The sequence below is a fragment of the Miscanthus floridulus genome, chromosome 19 (genome assembly GCF_019320115.1).
Source record: "Miscanthus floridulus cultivar M001 chromosome 19, ASM1932011v1, whole genome shotgun sequence".
NCBI classification, from domain to species: Eukaryota; Viridiplantae; Streptophyta; class Magnoliopsida; order Poales; family Poaceae; genus Miscanthus; species Miscanthus floridulus.
In genome coordinates, this window is record NC_089598.1 from 11304221 (window position 1) to 11319885 (window position 15665).

Below are 15665 nucleotides of genomic sequence, written 5' to 3' on the forward strand. Positions count from 1 at the left end.
ACAATACAGATCTCCTTTCGTTTGACTACTATATACATATTCACCATCAGACATACTGTTCACAATCAAAACACAGCAGCCTAACACAGCCATGACCCTGCCACTTGCAGGTGCAGCCATCCTCAACCAGCCTAGATCTTATTAAATGACTTTACCACATGCCTTTCATTTAAAAAAAAAACAAAAACAAAAAGGTCGCCACATGCCTAGATCGATTTCCCTTTCACTTTGGTGTCTCACTGTTCAGCAACAAATATTACTTGTATGGCAGCAACAGTAGTAGTTCACAGAAATACAACCGAACCAGATCAGAGAAACCCTGTTTCCCCGACTCATAACCCACTCCAAGATATGCCTATACACATACGTCTAACACAATCCTTGGCCTGTGCCCCACATTACAATCCTCTACAACGTCGTCCACCTCCTCATCATCCCCATCCTCCCCGTCGTCGTCGTCGTCATCGTCAATGTCAAAGTCGTCATCATAGTTATCATAATCGTCATCGTCATCCTATAGAATTGGGGAAGCACACGCAGTTAGCAATAAGACATCAAGTGTGAAGAGCTCCTGAAAAAACAAAACTGCAAAGTGAAGCGTGCTTACGTAATCAGACAAAATAACCCCAGGACCGTCAACAAAGTGACCTCCAGTATATGCATTAGTATTCTTGGGGTGTTGCATAGGATCCCTGTTGTTTCTACAGCCATAGTGATCACCTTCATAAGAAAAAAAAAATGCACTTGTCAAATAACTGCTAAATCATCAACCAAGCACAAGATGTTCATAACTATCAAGTAGATGGAGGTAAAGAAAAATGTACATGCAATCAATACATAGGCCTGTGCATAATAAATCGGCTTATGATAATTGTGTACAGCATGAACACTAAAATGTAACAATGGGGAAAACAACTCCTGTTTGGGAATTCTGAATAATTTCTACATTTAGCTGATATTTTTTTACATCTAACAGAAGAGTTAGCAACAAATCAGCAACCATGCACGGACAGAGGAAAATTTGTATGAACAAAGTACCTGAACTGTTGAATATAATATAAATAAACTGATCTCACTTTGATTAATAACTAGACGTCATATCCTGCATTTAGCAAAGAAAACTACAAATGCTGTTGCAACATACATTCCATGGGTGTAATGACTTGAGATGCAAAAGTGTGTGACCATGTAATATTATATGAGCATAAACACAACACCGAAGGCCATGCGTAACATATGACTTCCATATAGGATATAAATAAATTAATATTCCTCCATATTTGATGTAAAATTGTACATTAACCACTATGTTAAGCATGCAGAACATAATGTATAAACATAAGTACGAATACCATCATCTTCAGTTTCAATAATGCAGCAACAGTTGATCTCAAAGGCCTTTTCTCCTAGAAGATGTGACACTTCAGCAAAGAATAGTTTGTTGCCAGTGCATCAGCCTGTTGCTTCGTTGTGAAATTGAAATGATAATACCACCAAGGATTCTCATCAATCCAGTGCATCTTCACAAAATCTTTAAGTTCATGTGCAAGATCCTGAAACAAGAAGATCAGTAAACCATTGCATTAGTGTGTGTGTGCCATGGGCGTGTAGAGGGAGGGAGGGAAGGAGGGATCAGACCCCAAAAAGATCGTTGTCACCATTATACTGGTCCAGTAAAGCTTGAACCAAATATTGTTTTTCATCTCGCTCTTCTCAGTAATAAAGGACACCAGCTATACGTGGTCTTTTGCGGGAGGGAAAGTCTTATCCCCCTTTGGGTTGCTCCAACTGTTGGGAGTAATTAACCCCCGTTTTTCTTTAGCCTGTGCAGAGTCTCCGCGCTAGGTAGGCTGCGCCGCTCGCGCATGTAAAACTGATGTCTGATTTTCTATCCCTCTTATTAATGAAATGCCGGGAAACCGGGTCTTTCAAAAAAAAAAAAAGAAGGGGTAGTATATATCCATAACATGAAACCAATGAATAGTAACAAGGCATGACATACAAGAAAGCCTGTGCCTATCTAGTCCTTTGGGTGCATTATAACCAATAATGGTTGCTTGCAGTTTAGAAAGGAACGAGCTAGAACAAAGTAAAAAAGAAACTTTACCTTGCTCCATGCCGCAGTTCATCAATAAAGTAGATGATAGCAACGTCTGCTTCGTGTAAGCTGGGAAATGGTCCACCTTCGTCAGGGTAAGTCCAGAAACATCCCATTCGGTCCATCCTAATGTAAAATGCCTGATAGCAATCCATAGGACGTCGGATCAAAATTTTAGAGCCAATAGATGAAGCAGGTTGCTGACAGCCATTAGTGGCATTATGGGGCACTGTCGTGGACTGGCAGTGGTCGACTCTTCCAATGAACTGTCAACAAGCTCGCCGATAAGCTCATCGATAGCCCTATTTAAAAACGAAACATATCGGTCTTCCAGTGCAGGTATGGTCTCTGCAGAACCGGACACAAGCTTCCCACAACTGGATTGGAGAGTGCTAGGTGAGCCGTCAACAGTGTTATGTGACACTGTCTTTGGAACGGCAGTAATCGATTCTTCCAATGATTTAGTGTCGGGCAACTCCTTTGATGATGCAAAATGTTTATCTTGCAGTGCTTTTCCAGATGCAAACTCAGCAGCACCTGCCACAAACTTCTCACAGCTAAAGATCGAAAAGCTGGACAATCCGGTGTTGTGTGACACCGTTCCTGAACTGGCAGTAATCATGTCTTCAGATGACCCAATAGATGAAGCTGATTGCTGAAAGCCATTGCTGGTCGTAAACTCGTCAATAAACTTGTCCAAAGATGAAACATCTAGGGCTTGCAGTGCAGGTAGGGATTGTGCGCTACCCGCCACAAACTTCTCATAACAGGATGGGAAAGTGCCAGGTGAGCCGTCAATGGTGTTACGTGGCACTGTCTGTGGAACAGCAGCGATCGACTCTTCCAATGGTGTAGTGTCATGCAAGTTCTTCGAGGATGCAAAACATGGATCTTGCAGACCTTGTCCAGATGCTTGTGGCTGGCAAACCGCCCGTTCAGGAGAGGTTGGTCCATGTAGTATCGGCCTTCCTCGTAGCGAAAGACCTTCACCATTGCCGCCGAAGGGAAGCCTAATCCGAGTGCCGGTGACCTGACGCCTGACGGTGGGGGCCAGCCATCGCCGGCGGTTAGCGGAGGAAGACGGAGGATGGGAGGCTAGGGTTTGGCGAGAGATCGTGCTCGCCAAACGCAAACTCAAACTCGCGCGTTCAGGCACTCGCGCAATCTCTCCTCGCGCCCGCCGGAGAAGAAGGATCCTGGCTCGTGCTGCCCCTCCCCACGCCGCCGCCGCTGTGTCGTGTGTCATGGGCCGGAAGGCAGGTAACGGGAAGCCATGGAAAAAGTCGATATACCCCTCTCAACTATTGCACGATTCTTTCCTTAAAAAAACACTATTGCACGATATTTTTTTTAACCGTCCATTTTTTTTTGACTGTCAACGGGGGAAAAGGCTCCCCACCTGATTTTTATTTCATTGATCTAGTCCCCTTGTAGGGGGCCATCTTGTTTAAAGTACATCATCAGACATTGTTATGTCAATTACATATGGGAACTAAGTATTGACACCATGCATCTGCTACTGCCCGGTCCTTTTTTGGCAGCCTCATCACCCACAGTTTGGCATCTGCTGTTATCAGTAGGACTGTCTGCTGAATTGAGACTGCCTCCTCTCTGAATACAACCCCATTTCGTCACTTCCAGAGGTGCCAGTAGCATAGGGCCACAAAGGTACTAAAATGCTGTTTTGGGAAGCTTTGAGGACATTGAACGTTGATCATGCGTTCAGCAAGTGGCGGTTGATTTGTTTGGAATCCAAGCCGTTGCCAAAACTGTTGGGCAAACGGACAATCAAAGACAATATGTTCACCTGTTTCATCCTCAAGGCTGCAGACTTCACAGATTGAGCTATCCAGAATTGTCTTGCGGCAAAGGTTTACTCTACATTGCACCCTCCCATGAATTAGAAGCCAGACAAAGAACTGAACTCTTGGAGGAGCACGACTGTTCCAAATGAACTTGGCAGCAGGGTGTGGTGGTGCCGTTCTAGATTGTAGCAGGCGGTACAGGCTACCTGAATCAAACCTTCCTTGGCCGAGGCAGAAAGGACCCCGACGCTTGTCTCTGTTGTTGCTGAGGCTAACCATGCTCACAATATGTCCCAGTTGAGCCAGCTCGGAGTTCGCTTGTGCAGATAACCTTGGTACCAAGAAGCTTGGAGAATCCACTCCCACTGCAACTACTTGTGCCACAGAGAGTTTTTTCTTGGTGCAGCGACTGTGCAGAGCTGGAAACCTGTCGGCCAGTGCATCCTCATTGTGCCAAGCATCGTACCAGAAGGAAGTATCCTGTCCACCCCCAACATCAACCACGGTTATGGCCTGGTAGAGTGGCAGCAGAGATCCTACCACGTTCCAGTGCTCACCAAAGAGGTCCCCCTCTAAGCTTGCTAAGGAAGCGTGTTTCCTTACCCTGCCCATGCCGACTCAGAGGAGCAGTGAAGGCGGTGCAAAAGCTTCAGCAGTAAGCAAACATTTTGTAGGCCGAGGTTTTTTATGCCCAACCCGCCCTGGTCTTTGGAAAGGCATACCCGTTCCCAGGCGATCAAACTCTGAGCAGGAGAAGCAGTACTGTCCACATTCCAAAGGAAGGAGCGGCGGCGACGATCCATCTTGTGTAGCACGGTCACCGGGATAGACAGAGCACTCATAGCATATACCAACTGAGAGTCTAACACAGAGTTAACTAGGACCGCCCGTCCCATGGAGTTGAGCAGGGCTGCTTGCCACCCAGCCAGATATCTATCCGTCTTGTCAATGTAAATGTTGAACGCTGAAACCGGTAGTTTGTGTGTTGAGATTGGTAACCCGAGGTAAATTTGGGGGAAATCTTCCAATTTGCAGCCTAGCAAGGAAATACATTGCTGCGTTTTATGGTTATCCATATGAACAGGCACGGCGGTGCTCTTGTTGTAGTTGATACACAAGCCCGTTGCATCTGCAAATAGGTCCAGCAAGCGCTTGAGGGAGGCAACATCTTCCAGTTCACCTCTGACGACGATTAGAGTATCGTCTGCGTACTGAAGCACCGGGCATGGGCAGCCATCACTGATCGGGTGCCGAACCGTGTCCTAGTGACTCTTGATCAATTGCTGCAGTGTATCGGCAACCAGCAAAAATAGGAAGGGAGATAGAGGGTCTCCCTGTCGCAATCCTCGTTTACAGCTGATCCACGGACCCGGACAACCATTTACTAGCACGGCTGATTTGGAGGTTTGGAGGATATTCTGAATCCACGAGCACCAGATGTTGTTGAACCCACGGGCCACTAGAATTGTCTGCAATCCATCCCAATTGACCGTATCAAAAGCCTTTGCGAAGTCCAATTTTATAACAAGGGCAGAAACTTTCCTCTGAAGGCAGCACTGCACCATCTCAGCCGCATAGATGAATGACTCCGAAATTGATCTTCCACGCAGGAACCCTGTTTGGTGGTTATCTATCATTCCAGAGATCTCCTTCTGTAGGCGTTGAGTTAATATCTTCGAGATTATCTTCACTGAGCAGTTTTGAAAGCATATTGGCCTGAACGAGTCCACAGCCACCGATCCTGGTTTCTTTGGCAGTAACACCATATATGATCTATTTATGCGCTCAAGTTGCACTGTCCCTTGGTGAAAATTTTGCAGCAGTTCCAAGACCTGTGGTTTGACACGAGTCCAAGCAGCTCTATAGAAGCTAGGACCAAAGCCATCCGGGCCAGGTGCACTAGCTCGGTTCATGTTGTGAACTGCTATTTTGGCTTCCTGCTCCGTGAAAGCCGCAGTGAGACTAGGACTAGGTCGCTGGCATTGAAGAAGCAGCCGCTGCACATCGAAGTTCCACATGTTGGTTCCTGGACTTCCCAGAATTGAGTTGTAGTGAACACTGAACAGTCAGTGCTTTGACTTTTGCTTCATGATTTGCAACAAGTATCCCTCCAATCTCAAGTATGCCTGATGTTGTTCCATCTCATCCTTGCGGTTGCTTGAGCATGGTGGAAGGCAGTGTTGGCACCACCTTCCCTGATTGCTCGCTGTTTGCTTCTTTGTTTCCAATATGCTGCACGATCCTTGATCAGCTCCACCAGACGCGATCTGCATGTTTCCCTGACCTGCAGTTCCTCCAAAGACAGGCACCGGGATTCTTCAAAGAAGTCGAATAGTGAAATGATGAATTTGCAGTTTTGAATTAGAAGTGGAGGCGCCCTGTAACGCCGAGCCCAAACCTTTGTCGCTGCTCGTGTCGAATTGAGGCAGCCAGCAAGTCGACCCGCTGCATCATCCGTGTTGGAACCAATCGAGGGAAGGAATTGATCGTTGTGTAGCCAGCAATTTTCGAAACGGAAGATGGAAGATTTATGAATTGGGGTGGAGAGGGTGGCCAAGATAGGAGTGTGATCAGAAGTCGGTTTAGGCAGCGAGGTTAGAGTGGCAGAGGGGAAGACAAGGCTCAAACAATTGTTGATGAAGGCCCTGTCAAGGCGCGCCAAGATCGGCTGGGACTGGCCATTAGTCCATGTGTAGCTTTTGTCAAGAAGGGGGAGTTCCTGGAAAGCAAGAGAATGAATGGCATCGTTGAAAGCAGAAGTAAGGGTTGGGCTGAAGATGCTATTATTCTTGTCCGCTGAAGAGCGGACCAAGTTAAAATCTCCGGTAATCAGCCATGGTCCAGAAACCAGAGGCAACAGATCGATGACATCGTCCAAAAAGGCTTGGGAGTCACGGTCATCCGCGGCGCATAAACATTTGTGACAGTTAAGCTGATGTCAGAGGTTACAGAAGAGAACACTGTTGTAAGAGAGTACCTACGGTTGATGAAGGAGTCAAGGGAGAGGTAGGAGGGATCCCAAGCCGTGACAATCCCCCCCCCCCCCCCCCCCCCCCCCCCCCCCCCCCCCCCTAGTGCCATGTGCACTATTGAACAGAAAAGTTTCAGAGAGTTTAAAAGAGAGGAAGGTTTTCGCTTTAAAATTGGTTATGTCCTGAAGTTTGGATTCTTGCAAACAGGCCACAGCCGGGCCTGCTGCCTGAATGGAATCACGCACAACTTTGCACTTATCCGGGTCGTCCAACCCACGAACATTCCAGGACATCACAGACAAGGTTCTAACATTTGAGTTTGACATAAAACAAGTCACAACACCAACACGCCAGCTGCAGACACAAGCTTTGGAATTTCACTCGGTCCCAAAGGCAGCTTGTTCCTTGACAGAATGTTGTTTTTGGTGACATGCTTCTTAAGAGTCGCTGAACAGCCTGACAAGGAATTCAGGAGTGCCTTTCGCTGCTTAGCGATGGTGGCCATGTCCATAAATTTCGCTGGAGCCTGAGCAGCAATCCTGGCACTCTGGCGCTGTCTAACTGCAATCGCCTTCCTTCTGCGGCCAAGACGTGGAGCCACCTCCAAGGCAGAGATGGTGACAGGTGAAGGGTGTGGCGCAGGGGCGGGGGGTTCAGGCGGTAGCTGCAGAGTTTCAGGCGTTGCCAAGGCACAAACACTGGAGCAGTTGTTGGTAAGCAGTAGTGAATCATTGGGTGTATGCGCTGAAGTGAGGTTTGCTACCATTATGTGGGCAAAGGTGGTATGCTGGCCAAGCACTAGAGCCGCCGAAGGAGGGGTGGGGGGTTGTTGAGGAGTAGGCGACCTGCGGCCACGCACCGAAGGAGCAGCGAGGGAAGGAGGAGCATCCGAGGGTTCTTTCCCACGGCCATTGACAGCGGGGCGAAAGGTTTTTGCAGAGGCGAGCGCACGCGGCTGGACGGAGGGGCGAGACGGCAGCTCGAAGTTAGGCGTCGCATTGCTGGAGGACGGGATCAAGAAGATGGGGTTGTACGCAGCGGTTCGCGTGAGATGGAGGTTGGGTGAGGGCGGCGGTGGCGAGGTGGGGCGTGGCTGAAGAGCCACATCGTAAACGGCGTGGCGAGAGGCCGGAACCGGCAGCGTGGGCCTGCGACGGGGCGAGCGGGACATGGCGCACTCACGTGCGCGGTGGCCGAGGCCTCGGCAGGAATGGCAGCGGATGGGGTCCCTGCAGTCCCGGACAAGGTGGTCCAACGCAAGGCAGCGGAAGCAGGCATGGGTTGTGGGGAGAGGCAGGAGGTGTTTGGTTGCTCCTCCTAAATTTTAGTCGTTGTCCTATCGAATATTTGAATATAAGCATGAAGTATTAAATATAGACTAATTACGAAACTAATTGCATAGTTTGCGATTAATTTACGAGACGGATCTTTTAAGCCTAATTAGTCCATGATTTGATAATGTGGTGCTACAGTAAACATGTGCTAATGACGGATTAATTAGGCTTAAAAAATTCACCTCGTGGAGTACTGACGGATTATGTAATTTATTTTTTTATTAGTATCCGAACACCCCATGCAACATCCTTCCGATACACCTCCTAAATTTTAGTCACTGAATCCAAACACCACCGTAGCAACAGCAGGAGCGAGGCTGGGGTACAGGAGGTCGTTGGACTGATGGTTCATGGCGTCGGTAAGCTGGCTGAAGTTGTTTTTGTTAATGAGAGAAAAACATTGATAAACCAAACTAAGTTCAAGCGAACAGGGCCAAGCAGGAGAGAGAGAGAGCTGCTTGAAGGTAGGTTCGTGGCCTCGGAGTAGCCCGCATTAGGCCCATCCAAACCTTGAGTTGATGTTGGGCCAGTGGAGAAAAGACTAGGCATTGAATCCACAGGATGCAGGTCTCGAGCCGTGCGCGTGGTCTGGGCGTCAGGGAGTTATTACTTGGGTGGTTGCACCAATGGTCAATTAGGCCCTTGGATCCACGCCCTGATCGAAGGCGTTCAACCATACATGATTGGTGGGCCTCCGTCACACTGCGCTATAAAGAGAGGTGGGAGCCGGCGGCTCTCTTCACGAGGTTGAACCGAGCTACACTCGCCCACCGAAAAACCCTAGCTCGATCGAGACAGGGAGCGCAGCCAGTGACGGAAAGCCGCCACCGTCTTCACTGCCGGGACCCGACGCCGCCCCTGTACCGCACCACTTCACTGCTACATCGCCACCGCCTTCATCGACTCGGACCGCACCACCGCCATCGCCATGGACGGCTTCAGCAGTTCCTCCCAACCCTCTGATGGTCGGCAACCTATCACCCCTCTCTCCCTCTTCTCTCTATCTTCTAGGTTTATATGAACTAGGACTTATTTATCACGAATGTAAGGTCTTTTACCCACTGATCTACACCTAGATGTATCCTAGGGTCTTAACAATGGTATCTGATCTAGTTTGGGGTAGTACAGTAGAAGCATTAAGGAGAGGATTCGAATCGATTTCGGTTTCAAAATCCTAACCCTGACCCTAGTAGAAAGAAGGACGGAGAGGAATGATCCTAACTGGGGTTTTCCCCGCCGCCACAACCGCTGTCGCGCGGGCAGAAAGGGCAGAGCCGCTGGCTCGTCGGCACTCCGCCGCGTAGTGTGCACCAGCACGCGGCCTGGCCAAATGGACACCACCGCGGTGCCACTCGACGGCGCCGCACGCGGCTCCGACCGCACGCGTGCACTGGCGAGAGGTGTCGAGGCGGCGCCACCACTCCCTCCTCCGGTCGCCACTGGTGGCTGCCACCACTGCTGTCTCACTCGATGCGGCGCTGAGGAGGAAGCAAGATGAGGAAGAAAGAAATGTCTAGGGTTTTCAAGGGCAGCCGCGGTGGGGGGTTTTGATCCAGCGACATCATCGCTCGGCCGTTGGATCAAAGTGGATGCCTCAGATTGATTGGGCCAGCATTCGGCCTAGGCGGGTGCACGCGGCAGGCGATTTTGTCAGCCCAGGCCTAGGTTGCGGCCTGGGAAGGCGCAGCGCGCGCGAGAGCAGAGCAGGCCATGTCGTTTGCAGTCTGGGCCAAATGAACAGTGAACTACGAGTTTATGTTTTATTCATTTTCAGAAGGAAATTTTGATGATTTTTTGTCCAGTTTCAATCCCTATCAAAATTTGAACCAACGGGATAATCTTTTCAGAGAGTAGATTAGTACAGTAAAACGCTTCTGAAAAGTAGATAAAGTATTTTTCATGTTTCCGCTGCGAATGATGATGTTTATGATCTTCTCATTAAATTCGAACCAACGGGATGATTTAATTTTGAGGAGTAGTTATAATTTTCAGTAAATTTATGATTTTACTATTTTCTAACCAAAATTGTTGATAGCAATATTATAAATGTTTAATTTATGAGTTTATGCACTAATTCTATTTTCTGCCCAACGGTGATGTAGAATTAATATAGAAGAAGTTGTATTTTTAATTTTGACCAACGTTAAATTAAGACATGCAATTATTTTGTTATGTTTTCTCACTTTCTCTGACACTATTTTTCAGGACTCAACCCAATGGCTTTTATCTCGCATATTTCGCCTCTTGAAGGGGGCAATTACAGAGTATGGCGAGAGAAGTATGAGCTCACACTTGCGCTGTCCAAGAATGACTTAGCACTTACCTCTCCGTGTCCTACTGAGCTAGAGGACCCGGTGAGGGTAGAAAATGAGACTGATGCTGATTTCAATGCTCGAAAGCGAGATCATGCAGAAGTTAGAATGAAATACGATCTTGATCGGAAGAAATAGGACATCTCAAACTGCAAGTGCTTGATGGTGGCCAAGTCCACTATCTCAGAAGCTATAAGGGATCAATCCCAGATTATGATACCGCCACCGAGTATCTTAAGAAAGTGGAGAGTCAGTTTATTGGCTCTTTAAAGGCTTATGCAAGCACCTTGATAAATAAATTATTCAATGAGAAATACTCTGGTAGAGGTATAAGAGAACACATATTGAAGATGAGCAACACAGCTTCGAAGCTGAAGCCAATGGATTTAGGGCTCAAGGATGAGTTCCTGATTCATTTAGTTTTTGCTTCCTTGCCAAAGGAATATGAAACTTTTATTGTTAATTACAACATGCAGCTCGATAAGTGGGATATAGAGAAGCTCATCGCAATGTGTGTTCAAGAAGATGAGAGGCTAAAATCCTTACAGGGTGACACTACTAACCTTGTGAAGGACAACAAGAAAAAGAACTTCAATAAAAATACCAAACCTCAAGGGAAAGCCCCTCAGAATAACCACATCCGAAGAACAATAATGTTCAAGTTGAGAAGGATCAGTGTAAATGGTGCAAAAAGCATGGACACTACCAGAGGGACTGTCTAGACTTCCTAAAGAACCTTCTGAAGAGAGGTGATGATTTTATTACATTCATAGATGAATCCTTGTATTTAAGTTATGCAAAATCTACTTAGTGGATTGATTCAGGTGCAACTGTTCATGTTGCAAATTCATTACAGGGATTTCGTACAAGGACCCTGCAAAGAGGAGAAAGAAGATTTAAAGTTGCAAATGGAGTTGAAGCTGAAGTTGAAGCCATTGGAGATCTATCTCTAGAATTAGATGATGATTTTATACTGTAGCTCTCAGATATTCTTTATGTACCTTCTTTGTGAAGAAACTTAATAAATGTTTCACGTTTAGATGATGATGGATATGATTGCCATTTTGGTAATGACAAATGTAGGATTGTGATTAATAATAAGTGTGTTGGTCTTGCCTTCCGACAAGACAAGCTTTATTTATTATCACTTTCTAAGAATGTGAATGATGTAAGTACTGAGAATGATAATCCCCCTTCGTTTATGAATGCAACAAATAAGCGGAAGAGAGTGCATGATATATCTTCGAAATTATGGCACTATCGTTTAGGCCATATTTCGAGGGAGAGAATAGAGCGATTGATTAAGAAATCAATTCTTTCGCCCTTAGAATTTTTAGATTTAGAACAATGCATAGATTGCATAAAAGAAAAGTATGTTAAGAAAATAAAGAAATATACCAAACGAAGCGTAGGAATTTTAGAAATAGTTCACATAAACATCTGTGGTCCTTTTCCTGTGAAGAGTGTGGATGGTTATGATTCATTTATAACATTCATAGATGGCTATTCATATTTTGGCTATATTTATCTAATTAAAGAAAGATCATAAGTATTGGATAAATTTAAAATATTCAAGGCTGAAGTAGAAAATCAGCACAACTTAAAAATTAAGGCAGTAAGGTCCGACTGTGGGGGAGAGTACTACGGTCGACACATCCCATATGGCTAGGTTCCTGGACCCTTTGCAAGGTTTTTAAAGGAAAATGGCATAGTAGCCCAATATTCTACATCGAGCGAGCCTCAGCAGAATGGAGTAGCTAAAAGACGCAACCATACCTTAATGGATATGGTGAGAAACATGATAAGTTACTCTTCTTTACCGATAAGTTTATGGATGGAGACATTGAAAACTGCCATTCATATTCTTAATCTAATGCCAAGTAAGTCGGTGCCCAAAACACCATATGAGTTGAGGACAAGAAAGGAACCCTCACTAACTATTTACGTGTGTGGGGTTATCCAGGTGAGGCAAAAGTATTTAACCCAAACATAGGGAAGCTGGACTCTAAGACAGTTAGTTGCTATTTCATTGGCTATCCAGAAAAGTCAAAAGGTTATCGCATCTATTGTCCTGACAGACAAACGAAGTTTGTAGAAATAAGACATGTTGTCTTCATAGAGGATGATATCATCAGGGGGAGCATGGTAGTGCGAGAAATTAGTTTTGAAGAGAAACGGGTATATGTGCCCACTCCTATGGTTCAGGAGTCATTCTTCACGCTACCTGTTGTTGTTGTACCAACGGTGCAAGACACTATAGTAACAACACATGTTGTTAGTTCTCCTGTGGCAACAATGAATGAACATGAGGAACCCATCCTTCAGGATCCCCAAGAACCCATTGTCACACATGAGGGAGAGCAACAATGGCCTCATATAGAACAAGCGTCATCTAACGAGGCCCCTAGAAGGTCTCAAAAAGTCAGGAGATCAGCCATTTCTGATAACTACGAAGTTTATGAATGTAAAGAAATTCAAATGGAGGGTGATCCCACATCATTTGAAGAAGCCATGAGAAGCGCTCACTCATCCAAGTGGCTTGAAGCCATGGAAGATGAAATAAAATCAATGAAAACCAACGGTGTTTGGAACTTAGAAATAATTCCTAAAGTAGCCAAAACAGTAGGCTGTAAATGGGTCTACAAAACTAAACATGACTCCAAAGGGAATATAGAAAGGTTTAAAGCATGACTTATGGCGAAAGGTTTCATGCAAAGAGAAGGCATAGATTACAATGAGACATTTTCTCCAGTTGCATATAAGGATTCTTTTAGAATCATAATGGCGTTTGTAGCTTATTATGATTTAGAATTACATCAAATGGATGTAAATACGGTGTTCCTAAATGGGGATCTGGAGGAAAATGTTTACATGGCACAACTGAAAGATTTTGTTGTGGTAGGAAAAGAACGCATGGGATGTTGCCTGAAGAAATCCATATACGGATTAAAACAAGCTTCAAGACAATGATATTTGAAGTTTGATAGTACAATAAGAAAGTTTGGGTTTCAAGAAAATGTAGAGGACAATTGCGTTTATGCAAAGTTCAAGAATGAAAAATACATTTTCCTAGTCTTGTATGTGGATGACATCTTGCTCGCTAGCAGTGATGTTAATCTACTACTAGAAACAAAGAAGTTCTTGTCCTCAAAGTTTGATATGAAGGATCTCGGTGAAGCTTCGTTCGTCCTAGGAATAGAGATTCACCGAGATAGAGAAAAGGGGGTTTTAGGATTATCACAAAAGGCATACTTAGAAAAAGTTCTAAAGAAATACAGTATGCAAAATTATAAGTCATCACCTGTTCCCATAGTCAAGGGCGACAGATATGAGGAATTTCAATGTTCTAGGAACCAAAATGAGATCGATCAAATGAAAGTGGTTCCATATAGTTCAACTGTCAGAAGTTTACAGTATGCTCAACTGTGTACTCGCCCTGATTTAGCATTTGTTACCGGGTTGCTTGGCAGATATCAAAGTAATCTAGGAATAGAACACTGGAAATTAGTAAAGAAAGTTTTACGTTACGTGCAAGGTACAAAGGGTCTTATGCTAACATATAGAAGATCTGATTCCCTACACATAGAGGGGTATGTAGATTCTGATTATGCGGGAGATGACAGAAAGTCCACGTCAGGATACATATTTACTCTCACGGGAGGAGTTATATCGTGGAAAAGCTCAAAGCAAACCGTCACTACATCGTCCACAATGTATGCCGAGTTTGTAGCATGTTATGAGGCCATAGGGCAGGTGAATTGGCTGAAGAAATTCATGCCCGAGTTGAAAGTGGTAGATGACATACATAAACCACTCAAGTTATACTGCGATAATAATCCGACAGTATGTTATGCTCACAACTATAAGTTAAGTGGTGCTGCCAAACACATTGACATAAAGTATTATGTTGTGAAAGATAAAGTCCGGGATCATACAATTAGTCTTGAGCATATAAGAACAGAAAAAATGCTCGTGGATCCGCTTACAAAAGGCTTACCACCCAGTGTGTTCAGAGAACACTTAGTCGGTATGGGTTTAAGAGAAAGCCTATGATTCCTGGACAATAAGGGCCTAGTTGAGAATCTGTTTCAAAACAGAGAGGTGCATTATAGCTGTTTAATCTAATAGCAACTGACCGTGATGATGAGACACGCTCTATGCACTGATCTGTGATGGAATGGGAACAAGATAAAGCAAGTAAGTTGAGATTAAGTCATAATGTGAGATCAAGGGGGAGAATGTTAGATGATCTCCAACCAATTGGGCCCTTGGATCCGTGCCTTGATCGGGGGCGCCCAACCCTACATGGTTGGTGGCCCCCCGTCACACTGCGCTATAAAGAGAGGTGGGGGCCGGTGGCTCTCTTCACGAGGTTGAACCGAGCTATAGTCGCCCACCGAAAAACCCTAGCTCGATCGAGACAGGGAGCGCAGTCAGTGACGGGAAGCCACTACCGTCTTCACTGCCGGGACCCGACGCCGCCCCTGTACCGCACCACTTCATTGCTACATTGCCACCACCTTCATCGACTCGGACCGCACCACCACCATCGCCATGGACGGCTCCAGCAGTTCCTCCAAACCCTCTGATGGTCGGTAACCTATCACCCGTCTCTCCCTCTTCTCTCTATCTTCTAGGTTTATATGAACTAGGACTTATTTATCATGAATGTAAGGTCTTTTATCCACTGATCTACACCTAGATGTATCCTAGGGTCTTAACAATGGCAGCTTGGCAAAGGAGCGTTTGGCGGCGTCCATGGAAGGGTGAATGAAAATCCGCGATGATCCAAGCTGCAAAACACCGACTACCACCAGACCATTTGCAACATTTAAGCTAGCAACTAGGACCCTGAACACACCCCTAGAACAATGGACAACCTGAAGGCGACCCAGACTCATGGCCAGCAGGAGCTGGAGGGCATTGTGCATAAAAGTAGATGTTGAAGCGAGGATCACACGACTAAGGAGTGACCCAGATCGACGCAGGAGAAGGCGAGGGGGCGAGCAAGGAAGGAACGATGGTGGAGTGGAAGTCATGGAGGAAACGATCCTAGAGGAAGCCAACATACCTGGCGTTCGGTCCTTCACGGGCTTGTCGGCGGCGGCGTTCGTGGTGCTCAGGTCGAGGACGGGCAGGCGACG

The 15665-nt window shown here is 45.9% G+C and overlaps 2 protein-coding genes across 2 annotated transcripts; both read right to left on the reverse strand.

Moving 5' to 3' along the window:
- Window positions 1-355: 355 nt before the first annotated feature.
- On the reverse strand, window positions 356-3291 carry LOC136525540 (uncharacterized). Its single transcript, XM_066518491.1, is given in 9 exon segments — window positions 356-514; window positions 608-720; window positions 1353-1451; window positions 1454-1553; window positions 1639-1709; window positions 1807-1880; window positions 2108-2330; window positions 2333-3117; window positions 3119-3291. Coding segments are annotated over 9 exon segments (1662 nt in total). The 5' UTR covers window positions 3157-3291.
- Window positions 3292-3671: 380 nt separating this feature from the next.
- LOC136525541 (uncharacterized) lies at window positions 3672-4515 on the reverse strand. Its single transcript, XM_066518492.1, has 2 exons — window positions 3906-4515; window positions 3672-3790 (listed from the first exon to the last, which is right to left on the reverse strand). The coding sequence occupies exons 1-2, from the start codon at window positions 4513-4515 to the stop codon at window positions 3672-3674; spliced, it is 729 nt and encodes a 242-aa protein (XP_066374589.1).
- Window positions 4516-15665: the final 11150 nt, after the last annotated feature.

Excerpts from the sequence above, each read along its gene's own strand:
- LOC136525541 (XM_066518492.1), bottom strand. The coding sequence starts at position 4,515 with ATGGGCAGGGTAAGGAAACACGCTTCCTTAGCAAGCTTAGAGGGGGAC. Across the intron at positions 3,791-3,905 it reads CAGCCTTGAGGATGAAACAG|CTTCCCAAAACAGCATTTTA; the intron begins GTGAACATATTG and ends ATGTCCTCAAAG.